This window comes from Leiobunum rupestre, chromosome 11, assembly GCF_980474605.1.
Source record: "Leiobunum rupestre chromosome 11, qqLeiRupe1.1.hap1, whole genome shotgun sequence".
In the NCBI taxonomy this organism is placed as follows: domain Eukaryota; kingdom Metazoa; phylum Arthropoda; class Arachnida; order Opiliones; family Sclerosomatidae; genus Leiobunum; species Leiobunum rupestre.
Genome location: NC_143394.1, coordinates 7,464,753 through 7,489,696, shown reverse-complemented (window position 1 = coordinate 7,489,696; position 24,944 = coordinate 7,464,753). Strand labels below are relative to the sequence as shown.

The window sequence follows — 24,944 nt, the reverse complement described above, 5'->3', positions numbered from 1 at the left end:
GCCCGTAATGAATAACGATAACTTGAAACCAACGTAATATAGCACGGAAGATTACCAAACATAATATTCACGCACCTAATCAAGTCTTTTCAGAATTAAAATTAATGGAAAACTATTGCCAGAGTTGTATTATCACATTGCTACGTATGCCATTTCCTTATATTTAGAGTAATACTTCTCTCGTAAAAGCCACGCTATTAAAGTTAATTAAATTATATTTAATTATTAAAAATTTAAAGTTAATTAACTGTCCACAAGAGCGTTCGAATTTAGAAGCTTTGAGTAGCTAATGCCTGTTTTCTCAGAGCTGAAAGATTTAAGAAGAATGAAAAACAAACGCCGGTGTGAATCAAAAATTGGTCTACATTCGAATCAGCGCTCAAGTTCAGCTTCGTACGTTCTCTTTTACGTAGACGAGTTCGTGACGATAATAATCAGGGCCGTGCGGGCCACCGGGGCTAATTACGTCGGCACGGGCCCTTCTGACTGAAATTTCCAATGAGGTGAAGAGTGCCGTGATGGGCCCCTAAAAAGCACGCCGTGGGCCCTTATCCTCCGGACCCCGGGGATTGGGGCCCGTCAACAATGAACAGGGCGAGCCCCGTTGCTATCAAAGAATGACGCATTTATTATCCGGCGGCGCTCCGGGAAGTCCTTCGAACCGGACAGTTCCCGGAGAGGACTTCTGTCCGTAATCCACGTAGTCCAAACTCTTCATGAGCTCCTTGAAGAGCAACATAATGTGCCAATTGTACTTGGCCGAGCACTCGACGTATCCGCACTTCCAGTGTTTCTTGACCAGTCCGGCCACCTCGCGGCGGTCGCGGTTCTCGCTCAGGTCGTGTTTGTTGCCCACGACGAAGACGGGGATGTTCTGCATGTTGCGGCTCTCGTAGATTTGGTCGCGCAGGTTCTTGACGTATTGGAACGTCTCCGGCGCGTTGACGTCGAAGACCAGCACGTAGGCGTTGGCGCTGCGCAGCCCGTAGAAGCGGAACTCGGTCCATTCGTAGAGAGAGTCCGACGGGAAGTACGGGATCACCGGAACGTCCGTTATCTGCAAATGGACAGGGGGAAATAGAATCATTATTTTATTCCGCTACCGCTATTTTTACGATGTTAAAAAGGTATTAATTATGGAAAGAATTACCAAAAATCTTTGTAAGTTTACTCGTATCCGGTAAAGTATCGCCCCCGCGAAGCAAGTTTTTGAAAATTACGAATGTGCCGTCTGCTCTAAAATGATGAGAAAACTTTATCATGTGACCCGTGGCGCCATCCATTATTTTTGAAAAAACATTTTTTTGCCGGAAAACGCGTCTTATTTGAACGAACCATTGAGAGATAGACGGCGCCACGGGTAGAATGATAAAGTTTTCTCGTCATTTGGGAGCAGACGACAGTATTCTTATTTGTTAAAAACTTGTTTCGCGAAATACTGAAATCCGACGTTTTGATTGGACCTCTAGATTAATATTCCCAACTCAATGGTAACAACAGCGCAAAATATTACAATTTTATCACTCAGAGAGAAATTTGTTGCACCCCTCTGTCTCGAAAAAGAGTTCAAGCGTCATTTGAACACCCCACTCATCACTGCTATATTTATTCCATTGATAGTCTAGACGGCGCTTATTTCTTTCAAACGAAAATAAATACTTAAATTAATTAATTAATCAGGCACCGTCTGCTTTGAGAACCTCTATCTTCGTCACGCCACTAGCGGCGAATGTTTCTAATTAGATCCTCAGTAGAGAGTTAGATCTTTATAGCAACCAGTTCACCGAAGCAATACTCAATACCAAAAGTAAATAGGGGGAGAAAGTCTATCACTGCCTTCAGATTTTACCTTCCACCATTCTTGACACCCTTTTTAAAGAGCTAGTGATCACGTGATATTTCTAACCAATAAGGATAGCACATTACGCGCGAAGTAGCGCATTTGTGGTATTCCGGTCCGCGCTCAAGATAATTTTTTTTTTAATTTTATTATCTGGCAACCATGTCACCGCCTCGCGATTTCAAATAGTCTCTCTGTCAAATGCTGACCATTATTTCCTTCGATAACGGTTGATTTTAATTAATTTTTACTATATCAATTGTAAAATAAACAAAAAAAGCTCGTAGTTATATCTATTATTTCAGTTAAACTTGCAAATTGTTAGGCCTTAACCAATTAGTCCCGATCTCTGCTCTTAGATGGCGCCACGCTCTCCACGATTTAAGTGAGCGTTTTTCTAGTTACGGTTTATTTATTTTCAAAAGTCGTGTTATTATTTTTTAAATGTCGCATTTTAGTTTCTATCATATATCTACTTTATTTAGGAACTAAATTAACCAAATTATCGAAAACAAAAGTTTAATATTCACGTATTTTACGGAGAACTATTTTTCATCGTGGCGGAGTTCCTGTAAAGAGGCGAAACCCAAAAATTTTACCCCTCAAATAAGACGTCGTGCGGTTGGACCCAAGTGCCAGACTTTCGGCATTGATTGGTTGATTGTCTTGTCGATTGGTTGAAACCTCCAAAGCCTACGTACGTAAAAAGGCATTCGTTTTCCGGTGTCTTAAAGAGTAAGTTGCAAATAGATTTTGGGAATAGAATCTGAACTACTTTATAATTTTCACGTTCATTTGATGACGGGTTTTCCGAAAATGTAACTCACTTGATGAAATACCGTCATTAAGTATATTTAATATTAAAATTAAATTTACGCGCAGCGCCCCGCTGCGGCTTTTATTCTGAACGATAATTTCATCAAGTGAGTTACATTTTCGGAAAACCCGTCATCAAATGAACGTGAAAATTATAAAGTAGTTCAGTTTCTATTCCCAAAATCTATTTGCAACTTACTCTTTAAGACACCGGAAAACGAATGCCTTTTTACGTACGTAGGCTTTGGAGGTTTCAACCAATCGACAAGACAATCAACCAATCAATGCCGACAAGACATCTAATTAACAGACGACGAAAATGTGTGCGTCTATCGGCTGGAATATCAAAACTAAATGCTTTGGTGCTTTGCATTTTTCGCCAAAGTTTAATTTAATGCTTTTCAGCAACGGCTATCCTAGCTCATGATACGAAAGAGATTGAAAAATCGATTACAAATTTTAATTCAGCGCTTCGAAATTTACTAGGCAAGAATTTGAACCTCAAAATCTAAAATTAGGCACTTGATGCTGTTGCGCTTTTTAGGTTATTTTACCCCCCCCCCCCTAGCTTATTGAAATTTAAAACGATTTCTAAAGAAAAATTAATTCTTATTTTTGAGCAAACCCAAAATAATTAGAAATCTCCTTCCTCGGGAATAGCTGAAATATTATCACACGTAACGTAATAACCGTAAGTAAGACACTTCGGTAAGTTTATTTACTACATCTTTTCATCTTTACATATCGAAATAGCCCCACCCACTGCGGGGTTTTCAAATTTGAAGTCAAGGCCCAGTTAATTTTAAAATGTTTTTATAAATTAAAACACTTACTTAAATTTAAAAATAATTATGAATTTTTATGAATATCAATCTACATTTTCTGTGCATGATGAATAATTAGCCATGTCGTTCCGAGTATTTCTAATTGGCTTAGAATGCTAAGAGGAAAGTTTCTCGCTAGTGGCGTGACCGAGCTCGCTGATCCCTAAGTAGACAACTCGCTGGAATAAGTACTTGTTGTCAAGACTACCAATTTAAAGGCTGCGTGAGAGCTAAAATCAAGCAAGTCTAAAACCCCTATTTGAGAAACAATATTAAGTACACACGATTCCCCCCCCCCCCCCGATGCATTAACTATATTTTAAATATTAAAGGAAAAGTCCAGGTTTGGTAAAACTTTGGTCTATTTGAAAGATCATGCTTAAATAAACTAAAAAATATCAGTCGTAAAATTGTATCTTTTTTTAATGACGAGAAATTAATTTTTAAACGAGCGAAATTTACCGCCAAGCGAGCTGCCATTTTTTGTTTCGGGGCGACGTTTTAGGACTTTAATCACGCGCTGTTCGCCCTATAACAGGCTTTAACAGCGCTCTGTTCCCCGCGCGCGCTTGCTCCGCGTGCGGTCTGCGGAGGGAAGGCAAATGAAAATGGCAGCTCGCTTGGCGGTAAATTTCGCTCGTTTAAAAATTAATTTCTCGTCATTAAAAAAAGATACAATTTTGCGACTGATATTTTTGAGTATATTTAAACATGATCTTTCAAATAGACCCAAGTTTTACCCAACCTGGACTTTTCCTTTAAGTTTAAATTTGAACAAAATTCCAATCATCTTGTACATTAGCTTAACAAACCCAAGAAAAATTTTATCGAAAAAGAATTTTTTGAGTCACCTGGTTTTAGAAATAAAGTAGCCAAACACGAACACGTTTTTTTTTAATTATTTTTTAGACAAATCAAATTTTGCGAGTTACCTGGTTTTGTTTTCATTTAAACCGAAATTTAGGAGTTACGTGGTTTTGGAAATATGCTAGCGAAACATTAACACGTTAATTTAAATTCATATTTAGACAAAACCAATTTTTCGAGTTACACCATACGTGAAACTAATACACAAATCCCTTAGGATTGTGTGTAAAAACAGGTTTTAATTTTAAATCTGCAATTTCGACTGAACTAAAAATGAAAGTGCTCGAAAACGAATGTTAAAAAATTAAACATTGAGTCCGCCTAACGTAGAAATTCTTATTTCGAATTTCTTTCAAAAGTCGCGTATCTCCACTTGCTTGACTCTCGCTCTCAGGTAGCGCGACGGAATAATCAGACGCCATCTGCTTAGAGCACCTCTAGCTCGGGTACGCCACTAGCGGCAAATCTTCCTTCTTAGATTCCGATAAACGTACCAATTAGGAAACAAGAAACCCGCAAAACTACTGACTTACGGTTTATGCGTTTCGCCAATCCTCCAATTAACTAGTATTTGGTGAAGTGAGGACGTAGTAAGAAAATAATGTACGGACAGGCTGTATGTGTCATATCAAAAGCTTATAATATATCTCTTACGAGAGAAGTGGCTAACTAGATAATTAAAATGAAACATGTACTTTCGCAGCATCGATGCGGATTCCAGGGAACACACTCAAATCTTCAATTTTATTATAGGAAAATAGAATTATATTTAAAAAAAGATAGGCATATTTTTTCAATATTATAGGACTATTTTTTCAAAATTATAGGACTATTTTTCAAAATTATAGGACTATTTTTTCAATAGGATTATTTTTCAAAATTATAGGACTATTTTTTCAAAATTATAGGACTATTTTTTCAAAATTATAGGACTATTTTTTCAAAGTTATAGGACTATTTTTTCAAAGTTATAGGACTATTTTTTCAAAATTATAGGACTATTTTTTCAAAATTATAGGACTATTTTTTCAAAATTATAGGACTATTTTTCAATATTATAGGATTATTTTTCAAAATTATAGGACTATTTTTTCAAAGTTATAGGACTATTTTTTCAAAATTATAGGATTTTATAGGAGCTTATAAGCCATTTCATTTACCAACTTTATGGATTTAAAATCAAAATATATTTTTAGTAAAAAATGGTAACTATTTAACCATTTTATCACAAAAATATATTAGTACAATAACAAAAATAGACTAGAATGACTTTGTATAGGAATTTATCCTATAACTAAATCTAGCAATTTAACTGTGAGTTGCAGGATTTGAAATGGGTAAAATATAAAAATTATAGTATTTTTCGAGGGGTTGGTCACTCAACGAACTCGGTGTACACTGTCGTACCTCTGACTGTGCTAATAAGAGTTCGTGAACTCTTTAAAATCGTAAGTACGCGAGCTCGGTGTACAGGTCATCCCCTCGGTATTTTGTAGGTCTTTTTGGGAATTTTGATAAAAATATAGAATTTTATAGGAATTATAATATTCCGTTGGCCGCGAATTTCCCGCCAAATCGCTTAGGGGTATCACGGCCATCTTTGATCACGCGCTGTTCGCGCTACAGCGGCCAACACATTCGTCGAAATTCCGCGAGCAAGGATTTCCCCCTATAAACTGTACTATATAACGTGTAGGAGTTCAGCGCCACGCTCGGTTTTTATATTGGCTTCAATGTAAAAACTATTCTAAAAATAATAATCCGCTAGGGGCGCTCACGTCATACACATCTTTTGCTCATAGGTTAACACAGAAACGTCAACGAATGAGATGGCCGCTGTAGCGCGAGATATCAAAGTTGGCCATGGGGGTATTCACCTATTCATAAACTACATTTTCCCGATTAAATAGTATTAGGTAGATGTTGCAAACGAATGACATTAGAAAGATCGGTAGATTAATACTCGTCTCGTAAGTATATTATACTTCTGGTCATACTTATGTATATCTGTAACTTATGATATTACGGATAATATCACGTATGAAAAGGTTCTTTTCTAAGCCCGCGCTTTTTATTGTTTTCGATCCGGAGGCCTTGGGTATGAGCCGCAAATTACCTCGATTTTTACTCTGATTACATTGTTTTCACGGTAAAGATAACGGCCAGACACGATACGAGTGAGAGACGTTACACGTACCTTTATCTCGTACAAACGGTCGTTAACGACCACCGTCGGGTAGAAAGTTCCTTTGGTTTCGGTCGGCCGATACTCATCCGTGAACTCATTCCAAACAAACTGATGAATAATCGAGGTTTTTCCGACGCCAGGAGCTCCTAATACCACCAACTTCACCAAGTTCATCCTCCTCTCCTAAGCCTCGGCTACCTAGGTCGTGGTCGCCTGGTCTTTGTCAACGCGTCTCCGCTTCAGATCTCTGTCCAGCCCCGGGCGCTTCCCTAACCGCGTCGTCCGCATATTTTTCTAGCGCTACTACAATATTCTCGACATCGAGGCTTATCTTTTTCGCGTTTTATTTTGTCCTTTTTGACGGTTCCGTTATATCACTCGCGATTTGAAAGTTATTACGGATTTGGAAATATTGCTAAAATACTACGACGAAGGTGGAATTTCTTTTGTGTTGGCTCTACGTTTTATCTTCGGAGATTGATATTGTTTTTGGCGGGTGACACAAATCTGATCTTGTCCCGACAACTGGAAGCATTCTCACTGTTCTTTATCCCTCAAACGGTCGGCGAATATTCTGAAAAATAAAAGTAAAGGAAGTTAAAGTTAAACTAAAAATCACATTTATATCAAGACTAAGAGTATGGGAATTTTTGGAAGACAAAGATTCTAAGCAACATCCTCTCATACTTTGTGGCGAAAGTTCGTCTGCTTTAGATTTTTTCATACATGAAACCGCCATCTATGACTGCGTTCAACAACCATCTGATTCATTCCCGTTTATATATCGGAACAAGTCGTCACGGGCATTTGAGTTCACACAATCCCCCCGATTTATTAAATATGATTTTAATAATAAATTTAAATTTGAACCAATTTTCAATCATCTTGTACATTAACTTAATAAACGTACTATAATAAACGGTAATGGGCCAATTGCGCAGTTCCCATTAGCGCAGTTCCCATTTCCGCAAATGCAATTTCGCGGTTTTCCATTTGCGCAGTTTTCATTTGCGCAGTATCCCATTTCCGCAGTTTTCCATTAGCGCGTTTTTCATTTGCGCTTTTTCCGTAAGCGCAGTTTTCCACTTGCGCAGATATTTTCCATTTGCGCAGGTTTTTCATTTGCCCGGTTTTTCATTTGCGTGGTTTTTCATTTGCGCGGTTTCCCAATGGGGCTGTTTTCCATTTGCGCAGGTTTTTCTATTCCGCGGCTTCTCACGACCTGAATATTCTATATTAAGCAATTTTCCTTGAAATAAGATTTTTTCAGGTAGTTTATTTTTAACGTAACCTTGTTTACCATCCAACTGTGCTGCTGGTGTATTTTTAATTACCGGTCGCGCTGTCCATACCAATAATTTAAAGTTGTTTGAAGTTGACATATCGGTTGTTGAATTATTTTGTTGGGAATAAATCTTCGGTCGACAAGCATATCGTAGCTTCTCAGCCTTTAGGCTAAAAGAAAATGTAATATCTGTAACACTGAAGACAGTATATTGGCTGCTATTTAAATTTAGTGCCTTCCACCAAAAATGCACCTTTTTAATTGCACTGTATGTTTCCTATTGGTCAGAAAGAATATTTTTTAACGGTTAGGTTAGCCGGGCGCGCCGCAGGCCCGTAGGCATCGTTTTCATGTAGGAGGTGTTCTACGACAGAGGCCATTCTAACGAAATATCTTGGTAATGGCCTCTCACATAGGACGTAACTGTCCTATGACAGAGGCCATTCCTACGAAATACAGGACGCTTACTGTCCTATATTGGAGGCCATTTCAACGAAATAGTTTTTATATAGAGGTAGTTATATCAAGGCTAGCGCGCCAAGCTCGCAACGGTTAGGTGAGCCGGGCGCGCCGCAGGCGCGTAGGCACCGTTTTCATATAGGTGTTCTACTACAGAGGACGTATATTGTCCTACGACAGAAGCCATTTTAAAAGTGGTGCTAAGGTATTAGCAGCATTTTTACCTGAAATTGAAACATTTTTTAAATCCTGTTTCTTTTAGATTTTAAACATCGTTTTTAGTTTTTATCATTTTTTATTGTATCGTTTTTATTGTGCCGCCTACAATTGTTTAAGAGGTATGGCCATCATTAAAATCGTCCTTAAAGCTGGAACTGACTGTAAACAGTTGCTACACTATGATCTAAGCCGAGAAGCTTCGAGTCGCTGTTGGACTATATATATTTTCCCAAGAGACTAATTCAACGAATGCTATTTTAACTAAGAAAAACCTAATTTTTTTTGGTATTTACAGCCCAACCGGACATTAAACAAACACTAGCAGTGCAGCTGGATGGTAAACAAGGTAATGTTAAAATTTACCTGCCAGAAATAACCCTTTTTCTAGGAAAAAGGCCGATTAATAGTGAATATTTAAGTCATAAAAATCCCCGCAAATGGGAAAACCGTTCAAATAACAAATCTGCGCAACGGGAAAATCGCGCAAACGGGAAACTGCGCAAACGGGGAAACCGCGCAAACGGGAAACTGCGCAAACGGGGAAACCGCGCAAACGGGAAACTGCGCCAACGAGAAAACCACGCAAGCGGGAAACTGCGCAATCGGGAAAAAGTGCGCAAATGGTAAATTGCGCAAATGACAAACTGGGCAAATGGGGAGCTGCGCAAATAGCAATTCCGAAAATGGGAAACGCGCAATTGGGAACGTGCGCAAACGAACACTGCGGGAGTGGGAAGTGCGCAAATGGAAACTGCGCAAATGAAAACTGCGCAAGTGGACCCAAACCATAATAAACTAAGACGGTTTTCTCAACTACGATTTTGGGTGACCCAAAATCGTCCCATGGATATACAAGGTATACCAGGTTAGAATATTCGGATATCCCTAAGGATGATTGAAGTGTTGTAGATCTCCGTGATCAAAATAAAAGGGTACAAAGGAACACTCTGATCTAGTAGTAACAACCTTCACAAAAATAAGGTTTTATTTCTAATTAACCTTAAAAACAATGACGCAATATCTATAATAACAGATACCCAATGAAGATAAGAAATGATAAGTTAGAGATATTATGTATATCCAAAGATATTATCCTTCAGATATCTATTAGACCTATTTGTGGTTGCTGGGATACTCAGTAAAATCACTCTCTGATGTCCATAAAACACCAGAAAGAGAAACTTAGGACCTAACGAATATCGTGTGATATCTCTAAAAATCCGAAACCCACTTTTCCAATGGATATTCCACGAATGTCGAAAATGCAGACATTTGGGCATCCCCAGTACATCCAGTGCACAGTTTGGGTTTTTGGTCATCAAAATATCCTAACCTGATAATGGGATTATTTTGCGTTTTCTGGGTTTAAGCAATACCCAAAATATCATAACATAGCCTAGCCCACACCTTATCTAGAAATTGTCGAGATAGCATAAAATAGCATCTGTATAACAGACGTGCGGTGTCCTATAAAGAAAGTATAAAACGCTCTGTAGAACACAATTAACACAGTTCATAGATGTTTTCAAGGTCGAAGGTCAAATATTTGGAAACCGATGGGGCTTGTAAAATCGCACTTAAAATTAAAATTTCTTGATTTAACCGAAAACGCAGTTCAGAAATGATCAGTACTAGCTAAAAATATAATTTTCAACTTACAAAAAGTATGTAGATATAAAGTCAAAAAAAATCGCCAAATATTACTTCAACTAGCAATGACCAACTGGCGTACCCCCTATCTCCAAAATTAATATCAGGCGACCGAAGCCATAAAATTTCCTTTCGATTGAGATATCCCTGGCTCTTCTAAGCCTAATTTTTAGAAAGTTATGTGGAATACGGCGGCGGCATCGGCTACACTGTACGGGAGCCCAGTACACACAAATCCCTTAGGGATTGTGTCAGGGTTGGCTGGTTTAAACCGTGGTTTATTTTGAATAAACCTGGTTTAAATCAGTTTATTTGGTTTAAACCAAAATACCCTGGTTGTGATTTTGGCTTTTTTGAAAAAATCTTTATTCCAACCCTGGATTGTGTGAAAAACCGTTACAGTTGTTGAACGATTTTTACTTTTCCCCGATAAGTATCGGAAGGGTATCAAATTAACCCGTTCCACGAGCAGCTTTTTTTGATGTTTTCTAAACGTATGGTTGTTGAAAGCCCACGTAGAAGATTTCTGCTTGCCGAAATTTTGATTGATTCATTTTAAACGGGTTTTGAGCGTTTGGGCGTTCAAACACCATTTCGTCATGATAGGCCATTGAGTTGGGAATAAATAGAGGTAAAACTAAATCTGGCTAGCGCGGGACCAATTTCATTCCATAAGGAAACTTTATCAACTTTATCGCTCTACCGTGGCGGCATCTGTCTCTAGTGGTGGCAACTATATTGCAATTTATTTTTTTCGCGAATCTGATGCGAAATTGAAATGTATGATTACTCGTAACAAACAAACCTTTGAAGTTGTTTAAAAATAATTTTATTCTGTCAACACGATCCTTTTTAACTCAAGTTACGGAACTTACGGTGAGTTAGCTAATAATTATTTATTTTTAGCCATATAACTTTACAAAATATAGATGGCGCTACCACCTAATTATAAAGATGAATTTCTTACAGTCTTATCAGAACGGGTCCCACGTAACCATGGCAACGGAAATCGTAATTGTAATTCTAGCAGTATTATTCCCAATTCAATGTGATAGGCAATCGGGCCGCACGGTAACGCAATCAGAATTTGATAATTTTTTTACGATTTTAGTTGTTGAACGCAACCAGTTTTGTGATTAAAAAGCTTATGCATGGATGGTACCAGAGGGTAATGCTTTACTCCCATATTCTTAGGCACGTTAATGCATTCTTAATGCATAGACAAATTACCCCCAGCGGGACTTGTTACGTAGTATTTTATATACCGCCACAATCATAGAAGAGGCTTAATGTTCACCGGAGCAGATTTGACATTAGATATACGCAATCCCATGCAGTGGCGTAGCCAGAAATTCATCAAGGGGGTCGAAGTACGTGAATGTTAAGAAGGGGTCGAGAAGGGGGTGGAAATTTAGTACAGTCAAAGGTAGGCCCAAGGGGGTGTCTGGACCCGGAAACCCCCCTTGTCTACGCCACTGATCCCATGATATCTGGGATAACAACAAACCGATATAACGTATTTAGATTAAAATAAGATTTACCTTTGTTTTGCTTTATCAAATGAAGTAATATAAAAAAGTAAGGGCTAGTTGAAACGATACACGAGAATCATGGTCTAATTTTCATGAGAGAGGGGAGAAAAAATGTCACCCACGTGTGCTTCAATAGTGCTGGAAATCGTCAGTTTTAGGGAACTAATGGGGTACCGAGCTAATTTGAATTTCTTACTGTTAGAGTATGAGGGGGAGGGATTGGCAGATAGGAGCAACAAACACAAGGAGAACACAGCTAGCCTTTAAGCGAGCTAACCTTTAAGCTAAAGACTATATAAGTCATCGCTACATAGACTGGTGTCCTAATGCTTTAGAAAAGTTGTCAATTTGTCCGTAGCGCCACCAAGTATTCGCTGAAGTAACTAAAATAACTGTACTCTTCGGCCATCTGTCTGTTGATTTTAGAAAATGGCGGTAAAAGTTATTGTTTTTTAGAAACCTAAATAAAGATATGGTTTGGTATTTTTTCGGGTGTTTTTGCATTTAATAAACGCACAAAAAGAGCTGCTTGAAGCTCCTAAATGTTTTTCGCGATTCATTATGTCATTTTAACGTCAGAACCTAATGAAGTGAAACACCTTAACACAAACAAGTGCACGTAGGTTCCTCCGCGGCCAATATACTCTTCGTCCGGCAATGTCCGCGGAAAGCTGTGATTTTTTTAATAAAAAGTTCCTTTGGCCACTACTTGATGGCGCTGATGCTAAAAAAGTCGGTTAACTATCTTCTCTATAGCACCATAGACGAAGAATGGTCGATGATGTCTAATAATCTATTTACAAATAACGCACTAAATGCAAGACCGATTTAAACTCGCAGGACTCACCTCACCTCGATTATGACCCCGAGACCAGAAATTAGAGAGAAACAAAAGTTCGCGCTTGCGCAGTAGCCGTTATTTTGATGACGGCCACTAGAGGCGCCAGCGTCACGAACCAGCAAATTCCGAACAATTTTCAAAATATCTCTCTCTACTGTGGAAGGCGTACGTCGCGTGTCCAGGGTTTACCCGTTCTTCGTCTATGATAGCACCGGCCAGTCTATGTAGCGATAGCTTATATAGTATTTGCTTTACGCTGAACGTTTTACGGAAAGGGGGAAGACAATTTCCGAATTTTCCTTTTCCAACGGCAGCAGGCGCTAAGGCGTCTAACCAATGAAAACCGTACGAAAGAAAATGCACGACTTTTGACGGGTTGCTTTCTCCTTGTGTGGGGTGCTGTGTTTGTTGCTTCTAGTAGGCAGCAACACCCAGTCATCCCCTCAATATAGTCATTCTTCCTAACTATAAATAAATAAATTCTGGATATTATAGAGGTAAGTTATACCATGGACACTGTATCTCTAACCGGACGGGAAAAGCAGCCTAAAAGAGGTACCCCCTCACTGTCCGTTTGCGTCCTACTTCGTATTAGCTGAAATAGTCGGCCGTACTCGATTCGCTGGGCCGTCAAGGTCATTCGGAAGAATGTAAACCCCCATTTCAAACGGAATGTTTTGTCGACCACGTGACGAATTATATGGCCTTGACAGCCCGAAACTTTCAAAATTCTTGAACTTCCCCCCCTTACAGAGAGACGGTGGCGGCGGCAGGTGATTTTGTATGGTGGAAGCTACAGCTTTTCCCGTCCGGTTAGAGCTGCAGTGTCTATGGTTATACTTTCATTTCCCATCTTGTCATTATTTGTATTTTATAGTTTTTTAGCTTTCACGGATCACTAGAAATCAAAAGCCCTGAAACATTTTTTAGTTCGCGTACGGCGAAATAGATGGCGCCCCTATTTCCGTCCAGTAATGGCCCCTGAGGCACTTAAAATGGACCTTATAAATCAGGCGAAACTTCCTGTCTCGCGCAACTGCGTTTAACCGCCATTTAAGCTACCGGCACTTTTTAAAAATGACCCGTCCGCTTCAGGCAACTTCAAACAAAGCTATTCGGTTTTTCCGGTGCGAGAGTGAAACAGAATTCAATATGAACAAACGCCGTTGCTAAGTACACGAATGAGTTTCCAATTTGGTCGAGGGGCTTGATCAGTGCCCGTAATCGGTGTACAAGCCAGCTGCTTTGACTGTGCTAAAGTGATTACGTAAATTGAACGTTACAAAAGACTGTTTATATGCCTGTAATCGATGTACGGAGTTTGGGGAGTGGCTAGTCCTTCTAGAATCGTTTCACCCGTCACCGTGATGAGGGGGTTGACGAAAGTATCCTAAAAACACACCGGGTCTTTTTTTTAATGTGAGCACCAAGCGCTTTGGCAGTTTGGTTTCGAGCACTCGAGAACAGTCAAATGGAACATTGGAAAACTGTTCGTAATTGACCCGAGCACGCAAATTAAAGGTATGGATTGAAACTATGTTGAGCGCTCTAGTGCAGTCAAATGGAACATTGGAAAACTGTTCGTAATTGACCCGAGCACGCAAATAAAAGGTATTGATTGAGACTATGTTGAGCGCTCTAGTGCAGTCAAATGGAACACTGGAAAACTGTTCGTAATTGATCCGAGCACCCAAATTAAAGGTATTGATTGGGACTATGTTGAGCGCTCTAGTGCAGTCAAATGAAACACTGAAAAGTGGCTTGAAGTTTATCCGAGAACGCAAATTAAATGTTTCTATTGGAGTTATCTCGAGCGTTATAGAGCAGTCTGCCTAAAAGCGTATCGCTACTACGGGAGTGGGCAAATTTCTAATGTAAAAGGTCGATATCACCATTTTCAAGGTCGAAATAGCCTTGTTTACCGAAGTTATTTTTACTATAAATCGTAATTTAATCAAGTTCGTCCATTTGGGCACTTAACCTGTCTGTCAAGAACAGTGAATATCAAGGGCTCTTTGTTATGTAACGAAACCCCGGCCGCTGCTTAGTTCTATCTTTTCCAAGCCGCGAAAACCATATATTGTATTTAGATGAGAAAATAGACGATAGAGCAGAGAGCGTAAAAAGGAATTTTTGATCGATTAATCGATTGATCGGATTGGCCCGCTGTCCTTGTCCCCTTCCAGCGGAGTAAGTCTTTGTGGCCATCGATTGATTCGCTCCTTCCAGTCTGGAATAAGGGGTTCATCTTGGGCGGCGGGTGGCCTAGGAATAAAGTCTTTCCCGGCTGAAGGAAGAGTCACCTCCCGAAGGATTTCTGACTCCTCCGAAAAGCGCCTAAGTTTTTATTGACTTATTCCCGAGTTATTTGACTGTGAAATGATACTGTCGCCGTGAAAAATTCAAGCGAGGAACTAACGCCGTTAGTATATGTACCGGGGGTTTTCTAGCGAAAATATCGACACTTTTTCGCGCTTTTTCAAAACCTGAAATGACAACGATATGGTATCGCCGTGGGACTGGATAACACTCAGCGTAATCAGTGTGCACGCGTAGCGTAATGAGTACTCGTTATAATATTGGCGTAATACATGTAGTCTTGACGAAATCATCGAAATCTTGGCGTAATACTTGTAGTCTTGGCGAAATCATCGAAATCTTGGCGTAATCCTCATAGTCTGGGCGTTAGCCTTACAATCTACATACACCTCGTAATCTGCGCTATCCACGGAATTTTTGCATAATCTCGTCATACTCGTTATAATCTTGGCGTAATCCTCGTAGTCTTGGCGAAATTTTCGAAGTCTTGGCGTAATACTTGTAGTCTTGGCTTATTACTTGTAGTCTTGGCGAAATCTTCAAAGTCTTGGCTTATTACTTGTAGTCTTGGCGTAATACTTGTAGTCTTGTCTTATTACTTGTAGTCTTGGCGTAATACTTGTAGTCTTAGCTTATTACTTGTAGTCTTGGCGAAATCTTCAAAGTCTTGGCTTATTACTTGTAGTCTTGGCGTAATACTTGTAGTCTTGTCTTATTACTTGTAGTCTTGGCGTAATACTTGTAGTCTTAGTTTATTACTTGTAGTCTTGGCGTAATACTTGTAGTCTTGGCGAAATCTTCAAAGTCTTGGCTTATTACTTGTAGTCTTGTCTTATTACTTGTAGTCTTGGCTTATTACTTGTAGTCTTGTCTTATTACTTGTAGTCTTGGCGTAATACTTGTAGTCTTGGCGTAATACTTGTAGTCTTGTCTTATTACTTGTAGTCTTGGCGTAATACTTGTAGTCTTGTCTTATTACTTGTAGTCTTGGCGTAATACTTGTAGTCTTAGCTTATTACTTGTAGTCTTGGCGAAATCTTCAAAGTCTTGGCTTATTACTTGTAGTCTTGGCGTAATACTTGTAGTCTTGTCTTATTACTTGTAGTCTTGGCGTAATACTTGTAGTCTTGTCTTATTACTTGTAGTCTTGGCGTAATACTTGTAGTCTTAGCTTATTACTTGTAGTCTTGGCGAAATCTTCAAAGTCTTGGCTTATTACTTGTAGTCTTGGCGTAATACTTGTAGTCTTGTCTTATTACTTGTAGTCTTGGCGTAATACTTGTAGTCTTGGCGAAATCTTCAAAGTCTTGGCTTATTACTTGTAGTCTTGTCTTATTACTTGTAGTCTTGGCGTAATACTTGTAGTCTTGGCGTAATACTTGTAGTCTTAGCTTATTACTTGTAGTCTTGGCGAAATCTTCATAGTCTTGGCTTATTACTTGTAGTCTTGGCGTAATACTTGTAGTCTTGTCTTATTACTTGTAGTCTTGGCGTAATACTTGTAGTCTTAGCTTATTACTTGTAGTCTTGGCGAAATCTTCAAAGTCTTGGCTTATTACTTGTAGTCTTGGCGTAATACTTGTAGTCTTGTCTTATTACTTGTAGTCTTGGCGTAATACTTGTAGTCTTGTCTTATTACTTGTAGTCTTGGCGTAATACTTGTAGTCTTAGCTTATTACTTGTAGTCTTGTCTTATTACTTGTAGTCTTGGCGTAATACTTGTAGTCTTAGCTTATTACTTGTAGTCTTGGCGAAATCTTCAAAGTCTTGGCTTATTACTTGTAGTCTTGGCGAAATCTTCAAAGTCTTGGCTTATTACTTGTAGTCTTGGCGTAATACTTGTAGTCTTGTCTTATTACTTGTAGTCTTGGCGTAATACTTGTAGTCTTGGCTTATTACTTGTAGTCTTGGCGTAATACTTGTAGTCTTGGCTTACTACTTGTAGTCTTGGCGTAATACTTGTAGTCTTGGCTTATTACTCGTAGTCTTAGCGTAATCCTCGTAATATTGGGCGCAATACTCGTAGTCTTGGCGTAATCCTTGTAATCTACATACACCGCGTAATGTGAGTACTCCTAGTAGTTTTTGCATAATAATCTCGACGTACTCAGCGTAATCTTGGCGCATTCCCTGAGTACTCCACGTAGTCTTAGAGGTCTCGACTACTTAGGCGACAAGACGCTTCGCCGCCGGGTTCTTTCGTTTCGATGTCACAAGGAACGTTTTCCCTTAGCCCAGCTGGCTTATGGCAAGGGGAATGGGGTTCGGAGTCTCTCAGTCGAAGCTTGAAAGGGGTATAGCCCCAAACAAAAAATCCACTCTCGAAAGGTAAACGAAATTCCCTGTGTCCAAATGCCACCGGTAACTAAAAGGCGTCGTCTAAATGCCACCGGCGTCTAAACGCCACAGTCCAAATGCCACCGGCGTCTAAACGCCACAGTCCAAATGCCACCAGCGTCTAAAATGCGCAGTATAAATGTCGCGTACCGCTCTGGATATCTTTACTACACCGTTACACGCAAAATAATCATATACACTGTGAGTTTCTGGTAGAAACCGAATTGTGAATCCATTTCCTTTAGCCAATTTGCCAAAGGGAAATAAGACCCAAAAGTGTATCACCTTTTGAGACCTTTAAAATATTTACTGAGAACTTGTTTCATAATAGACAACAGCAGTGCCGTCTTTCCCATTGGGCAAATAGGGCACTGCCCTAGGGCCCCAAGATTCTGGAGGGCCCCATTTTCCACTTTTGTAAGGTGAAAAAGATGAATCTTACAAATATTGTTTTTCACATTTTTTAAATTGTAGTATTGTCTATTTACATTTTACAAATTTTTAAACTATCTAAAACATGTCTTTTCGTAATATAGACGGTGTAGACCGTCGCATTTTTTATTTGAACCAATATTTGAAGATTAGGGCGACGATGGACTTTGCATTGGAGGTTAAAAGCCTAGTTTTTCTTCTGCCTGCCCCCCTTTAAATTAGGCCAACATGTTCAGCGGTTGGCCTACCACCGGGGTATTTGTGCTCCAATAAGTTAATTTAAAGGGAGACAGGCAGAAAAAAACCTAGGCCTTTAAGAAATTGTCTGGAATTATTAGGGGCCCCGCGTATCGCTTTGCCCAGGGGCCCCCAATCACGTAAAGACGGCCCTGGACAACAGAGCCTACTAGTTGGAATAGTACTAGTAACTTTATATATTTTTTTTTTATTCGTTTGTAACGTGTGGGACAATTCAGTCCTCTCGTCCATCTGATTAATCAGGGCGAGATATGTGTAACGGCCACGCCAACGGGGGGATACGTGGGGACAGGGGTGGGGACACCCGTGGCGGAAGTATTCCGACCACCCGTTGGGGGATTGGTGGTCGTCCTCACACGGCCATCCACAAACTCTGCCTCCCGGACGCCTGGGATTACAGGAGTGAGCCACTACTCCCGGCAACTTTATATTTAGTCTATGATGTGGCGCGATTTCCTCTCTTCTATTTACTCTAAAACGCCTCACTCGGCGGCGCTGTAGTGGAGAAAATTTCCAATTTTGATGACGTATTTTTAACCCCCTCTCTCACTCCATCTTTTTACTTCGCGACCAGCTCTCATTAAAAATTATACCGTACTGACACACTTTTGGGTCTTATGTCGCTTTTGCTTTTAGGAACCATTATTTTCAAGAGACGTTTTGCCAAGTAACTCGGAAAAATTAGGATAGAGTTAGAAAAATCAAAACCACCCATCGGCCGAATTCAAACCCCCTTCAATACGCCCCTGTATCCATTACTTTTAAAATTTCCATACAAAAAAGCTTAGGCCTTGTCTTCAACAACAAACACATTTACGCGATATTCAAAATTTGCGACTAAAATTTTACTCGAGTCTAGCGCCGTCTACCGGAGATTTGTTATTTAAATACCGGCTCCAAAAATTACCATATCCAGGCCTTAATATATAGTCTCGTTGTATAGTTTAAATTTTCTTCAGAAATGTCGCCGCGTCCTGGTCGTTAATAAATCAAGCGAGGGTAAATCACCTTCTCAATCAAAATTATCTCAGTGCAACAGCTGTACTGTTTCAGCCTAAAACGAGGGTGCCTAAATGGCGAATTTGACCTTGAAAATGACGATCTCGACCTTCAAAATTGTTGAGAAGAAGCTAATAGTGAATGACTCCCAGGTTACCTTGATGGCAATGAATACGAGTGAAAACGAATTTTGGATCTCAAATTTTAAAATATTTACCTTCCAAAATTAAGCGAGTGTTTCAAATAATCAAATTTACGTCCCGATTCAATAATTTGACATTATTTCGCCGAAATAAGCGTTACTTTTCACGATGAAAGCCTTTAAAAATTTCAATAGGCTTTGCCCTCGGGCAAAATTTATACGGCGAAGGATTTACTTGGAAGTTACACACAACGCCAGATTCGCTAGCGGCGTATATATGAACTTCGTAATCAGGTCGATAATGTTTTACATGTCAACGGGGCTTATAGCAAACAGCACGCCCAACTTCAAACTACTGACAAAAAATGTCATCTATGTCGAGTTACGTGCGTTTTAAACTATTCCGACGAACAATGTATTTTTTTGGGAAATGAGCTTATGGTGTCGGCTCTAGGCTGTAGATACAGTATTAATGCTTCCTTTGTAACAACATACTTTTGAATAATCCTTATCTTCCAAATCACACACTTTTCTAGTTTAGAAAGCTACGTAAAAGGATTCTGGTCTCTTGGGGTGAAATGAGTTTTAAAGTTTTTGAATAGACTTAAATATTGATTTGTAGCACTAAGCGTAATCAGGCGCTTTTTTTTTAAAAAATCCCTCCAAGTTCCAACGAAAATTCCCATTTTTAGGGTACTCCCTACAGGCTACAGGCGACTTTTTTGGGTCAATATTAGCTCGCATTCTGTCGGTGTATGTACAGGGTGAATTTACATTTAGTTTTCAGTCGCTCTTTTAAAGAAGCGCTTGAAACTTTGTCTTCGTTGAAAGAAATCAGGTAGTCCTTCCTAGCGATAACAGTTGCGTTATCTGAGTGAAATATTATGAAAGGCCAGATATCAGATTATCATTTACGCTCAGATTTTATCAGATCAGTTGATCAAAATTAATACGAATTCATCCTAAGACCGACAGGTCACATGTGAACGGATTTCAGATGCCTAGCACTTATCGATTAAAATTTTCTTTCGAAATTATAATTTGTTTATTTTGATTTCCACTAAACGTAGAAGTCGGATAACTGTTCGGCTAAATGATTCTGATCAGATAAATTCTAACTAGTGTGGTTATTATTTGAAAAAATTTCCAGAAAATTTTCCGCAAATCGGAAAAGTAAAAAATTTAAACATAAATTACCTTTTAAGGGTTTTTTAATGTTTTTAACATTTAATCGATATAAAATGTCTAATATTGTTAATCAGTTTAAACTAGTCTAAAGGTTTAGTTTTACTTATAGATTCGAAAAATTAGTCGAAAATACCGCTTTATTTAAATTTACAATCAATATATTATCTATTCTAATCATGGAATGAAAACGTTTTAAATTTTGTTCGGAAAAATTCAGAACATTTTCACTAATTCTAACAGATCAGTTTAGATCATATTGCTGTTTATTTATTTCTGTTCATTTTAATTGGCTTTCCACAAGATTTTATATCCCCAGGTAGCAAACTGACGTGTTTATTTGTTTCATATTTGATAGTTTTGGTTAATATAACGTTTTGTTCATAATGGAACGTTCTAAGAAATAATTAAATTTTTATTAAGGTTATTTCAATAAATTTTCGGGATGTTCATATTTTTTATATATTTATTTATTATATGACCGTAGTTATTTGGTCATTCGAAATATGGTTTTGGAGGTGTCGAAAACGAAAAAACGTTGAAATTGGCTGCTTATTAGTTTTTGATTAACTGATTCATCTCTCCTTGTACAATCAGAGTGCAAACCCGATCCAAGACTAAAAGCTGGTAGATATAAATTGACATACGAAATGCAGGAGGGCCACAGGGCTTCAGTGGGCCCCTAAATTCCTATCAAACAATATGATAGATACCGACTAAAACCACGAAAAGAGTTTCGTGGGGGGAGGGGGGCTAGAGTTGTCTTAACTACACCACTGAGACTGTCCATTGTTAATGCTAGGAGCAACGAACACCAGGAGAACGCAGCTAGCCTTTAAACACGCTAACGCAGTGTTGTGTACAAATTTCATTCGACGAGCCTTTACGCTGAACGTTTAACGGGCAGGGGGGGGGGAGACAATTTCCGAATTTCCCCCTTCCGATGGCAGCAGGCGCTAAAGCGTCTAGCCAATGAAAACTGTACGCAAGAAAATGCACGACTATGACGGGTTGCGCTTTCCTTGTGTTTGTTGCTCCTATGTTAAAGGGAGTAGAAACGGAACTGCAAAATCGTCTACTAGTATTCTCTGCGACTTGTTTTCAATGTTAACAATTAATGCCAGGCACAGCAGTTCTCTTGAATGTGATAGCCGTAATGTAAAATACGTACGATCAATTATAAATACGATACTTTACACTTCCGTAAATAACACCAGTTTTAATGTGATAATATAAAGTTTTTTATAAATCCTAATCATAACGCAAACTTTGAATCATAAATGTTTTAAGTAACATCACCAAAAAAATTCGCACGTACCAGATACATCAAAATAAAATACCAAATCCCAATCGGTTTTCAATCGTAAGATAATACGATAATATAAGACAGTTGATCTTATGTGTATAAACTATTTATAACTCCAACTGTAATTGGACTCTAAAAACTTTAAATTCAACGACCTCTCGTGGAAGGTATAGACATTTAGGTAGACCGTTTTGTTCCTTATCAAATAAATATAACCTCGTTTGTTGTCGAGTCAACCATCGATTCATAGCTCTATAGCGAGTTATCCTATTCTGTTATATAATCTATTATTAAACAAATAATTCCCAACTATCGTCCTAGACTGATCAATGGTTAAAACATATTAATTTTGTATATAACGTGCGTAATGGTAATGAACTGAACTAGCACGCGAGGTATTAATAAGAAGTTTAATTACCGGCATGAAAATATTAACTTTGTCAACGCGACAAATAAGGCCTTTCTATAAAATAAGCTACGCTTGCTGAACTTGTTTTATATATCTCTGAGGACATCCTAGAATGGCGCATGTTAGGTTTTACGGGAGGGTGCGGGCATTTGAACATAGTGAAACATATACTAGTCTATTTCAAGAAATACTAAGCTGAATGACGTAGGCTGAATTGTTAATATGAACTATCACCATTACTATAATTGTTTTTCGTCTTTAGTTTTTAATTCTAAATTTTAAATTTCTGTAATTTTATTTCCGACTAAAACTTTGTTTTTTTTTTTTTTTTTGACCGTGCGCCCACATATGGTGGTGAGCCGCTCTGTTTCAAAAGAGTTGTATTTTATACGGGTCTATTAATAAATCATAAATCATCATAAATCATTCGTCACGAAATACGTAGAAGTTTACATTTAAAAACAGGGTGCCTCGTCGAATTTGTCCAGGGCGTTTCTTAGTAAAACGTCATCGATACGTCATCCGTGACGCATCAGCAACATCAAAACAAGAAAGCCAAGTTAAACGTTCTGGAAATGTTATTTTGAACGAGATATCAACATCTGTAAAGACCGTCCTCAGTACCTCAATGCGCTACCTGGGCTAGGCCTTATTGCCGTAAAAATAGGCCTTATACTATTATAATTATATAAATCATTACTAGATAAATTAAAAAAATTTACATCAGCTTTTATATCACTATAAGTCGTCGAAATTACCACGATAATTGTGCACTGGAAAGTTTTTGGAAACGTCAAAAAATATTTTCTAAATCCTTAATCAAAAGCGACATAAGACCCAAAAGTGTGTCTGTGCGGTATAATGTTTAATGAGAGCTGGAAGTAAAAAGAGGGAGTGAGAGAGGGGGTTAAAAATACGTCATCAAAATTTGAATTTTCTCCACTTCAGCGCCGCCGAGTGAGGCGCTTTAGAACGTACGTCTACGGGCGAGTAAATCGAAGAGATAAAATCGCGCCAGACCATAGACTAATTATATAGTTGCTATAGTACTATTCCAACTAGTAGGCTATGTAATCTATAGAGTAATGTACGTCACCCATGCTATTTCCTATAGATAAAAATGTGCAACCAAAATGGCGGCCATGGCCAAAGCATAGATATATGAAATAGTATAAATCCGCAATTCTACGAGGGACTGATAAGGAAGTGACAGGTAGCAGACAACGCGTATTTCTGGATGCGCTACTTATAGCGCCATCTTACCACCAAAAGCAAGAAAAAAATGACACGTGACTTCAACTCCACGTTACTCTAGGGCTATCAACATTATTAGGCCTAATCTACCGCGTTCTTTTTTCCAAATACTAAATTTTGAACACCGTTAAGCTTGTTTTCCACTAGCGCGCGTCATAACGTTATTTTCTTTACGCGCGTAAAAAAAGTTTGAACGTTTCAAAGCTGAGAAACGCGTCGTTGCGCGCGCCAGTGGAAAACAAGCTTTAGATGGCACTATTACGTAGCGCGCCTAGAAAATATTATCCAAATACTAATTTTGTTCACCGATAGAGGGCACTATTACGTAGCGCGCCCAGAAAATATTATCCAAATACTAATTTGGGTCACCGATAGAGGGCACTATTACGTAGCGCGCCTAGAAAATATTATCCAAATACTAATTTTGTTCCACGATAGAGGGCACTATTACGTAGCGTAACCAGAAAATATGGGTATTCTGCTAGCTCTCTTCAGTGTTCTTCCCAAGGGCCCGTATAAAGCGTAAGGTATCTATGCTATTTCATATATATATGGGCCAAAGTGCTTCTACTCTATTGTGAGAGACTGTGAGACTAGCTCTTAGTAAATATTACAAGGGCGCAAAGGTAGAGTTGACACACTTTTGGGTCTTATGTCGCTTTTGCTTATATCAACGTAAATAAGACGTTAAATGAGCGGCCAGCTTACCCGTTATCAGAGCGTTAATGTTCACGAGACTACAACGTCTGTAAGTAACATAAATCTGACGTATTTTCGCTACATGGGTATATACTAAACGTATAAATTCGATATCTGTTCAACAAAATGAATCTGATGAGATTAATTATAGCAGATCAGTTCCGATCGGTTACGTACATGCTAAAGAATCAGATACAATTTCAAATAAAATTTCTGGGTGAGCGGAATATAAAACATGTACCCATTTGAATTGGGAATAGTACCGCTAGAATGACAAAGGCGCGTTCGGGAGCCGTGGTTTCGCGAAACAAATTCTGAAATTTGAGTCGGCGCATTCAGCCGTCAACTCTATCATGATATGGGTGGCGCCATCTATCACTTTCAAAGTACACTAGTACTATTAATTCAATTGTATCACCAACAAATGATAGAAGGCAGATTGAAATTGGCATTTACCTGATTTAACTTACCTTACAGCAAAAACTCAAGGGGAGGGGTGCTAAAAGACGTCTTGAGCTATGGGTGTAATAACAAATCATCAAGTCACGTGCAAAGCTTACGCGGCAAGGGGGGGAGAGCGCGCCCCATATGTATCCGCCACAGCCTTCAGATATATGAAAATTACGACCTGAAGCACTAAAATAAGTTTAAATTGGGGCCGATATATTTCGACGTAAATTCTAAAATTATTACCTTTGAAGAACAGTAATAACGCATCAGTATTTCTGTGTTAGTTTGAGCCTTATCCCCTTTAGGAGGTGGGGAGGTGGGGGAGTGTTATTTTATACGCTGTAGTTGGTTGTGGTGAATCGACATTACTTTCCCCAAAAAGTCGCTTGCTATAAATTTAATAGAAATGGCGTACGATTCGTATTCTGGTTAACATATAATGTTTTCATGATTCTCGGAAGATATTCTACACGGATACAGAGAGCCTGCCCCTGACCACGGTCCACGGGAGATCGGGGTAAAGGTTATCCGAGGAGAGATGGAGGAGTGCTTATTTCTTAGGAGAATCCCGGGATGGACACATCCATTCTCTGTTCAACGGAAGACGTTCTTATTGTTCGAGCCCAAATGAAA

At 38.8% G+C, this 24,944-nt stretch overlaps 1 protein-coding gene across 2 annotated transcripts in view; it reads right to left on the bottom strand.

Moving 5' to 3' along the window:
• Positions 1 to 8: 8 nt before the first annotated feature.
• The window catches only part of LOC149921257 (ras-like protein family member 10B), a 121,094-nt gene continuing 96,158 nt past the window's right edge, over positions 9 to 24,944 (bottom strand). The window contains exons 2-3 of one of the 2 annotated variants that reach the window (XM_090163315.1): positions 6,545 to 7,109; positions 9 to 1,057 (exon numbers count right to left, since the gene is read on the bottom strand). In XM_090163315.1, coding sequence (XP_090019441.1) covers positions 611 to 1,057; positions 6,545 to 6,709 — 612 coding nt within the window. In that variant the 5' untranslated portion in view covers positions 6,710 to 7,109 and the 3' untranslated portion in view covers positions 9 to 610. The remainder of the gene's footprint in view (positions 1,058 to 6,544; positions 7,110 to 24,944) is intronic. The other variant, XM_090163316.1, reaches the window with a different exon arrangement.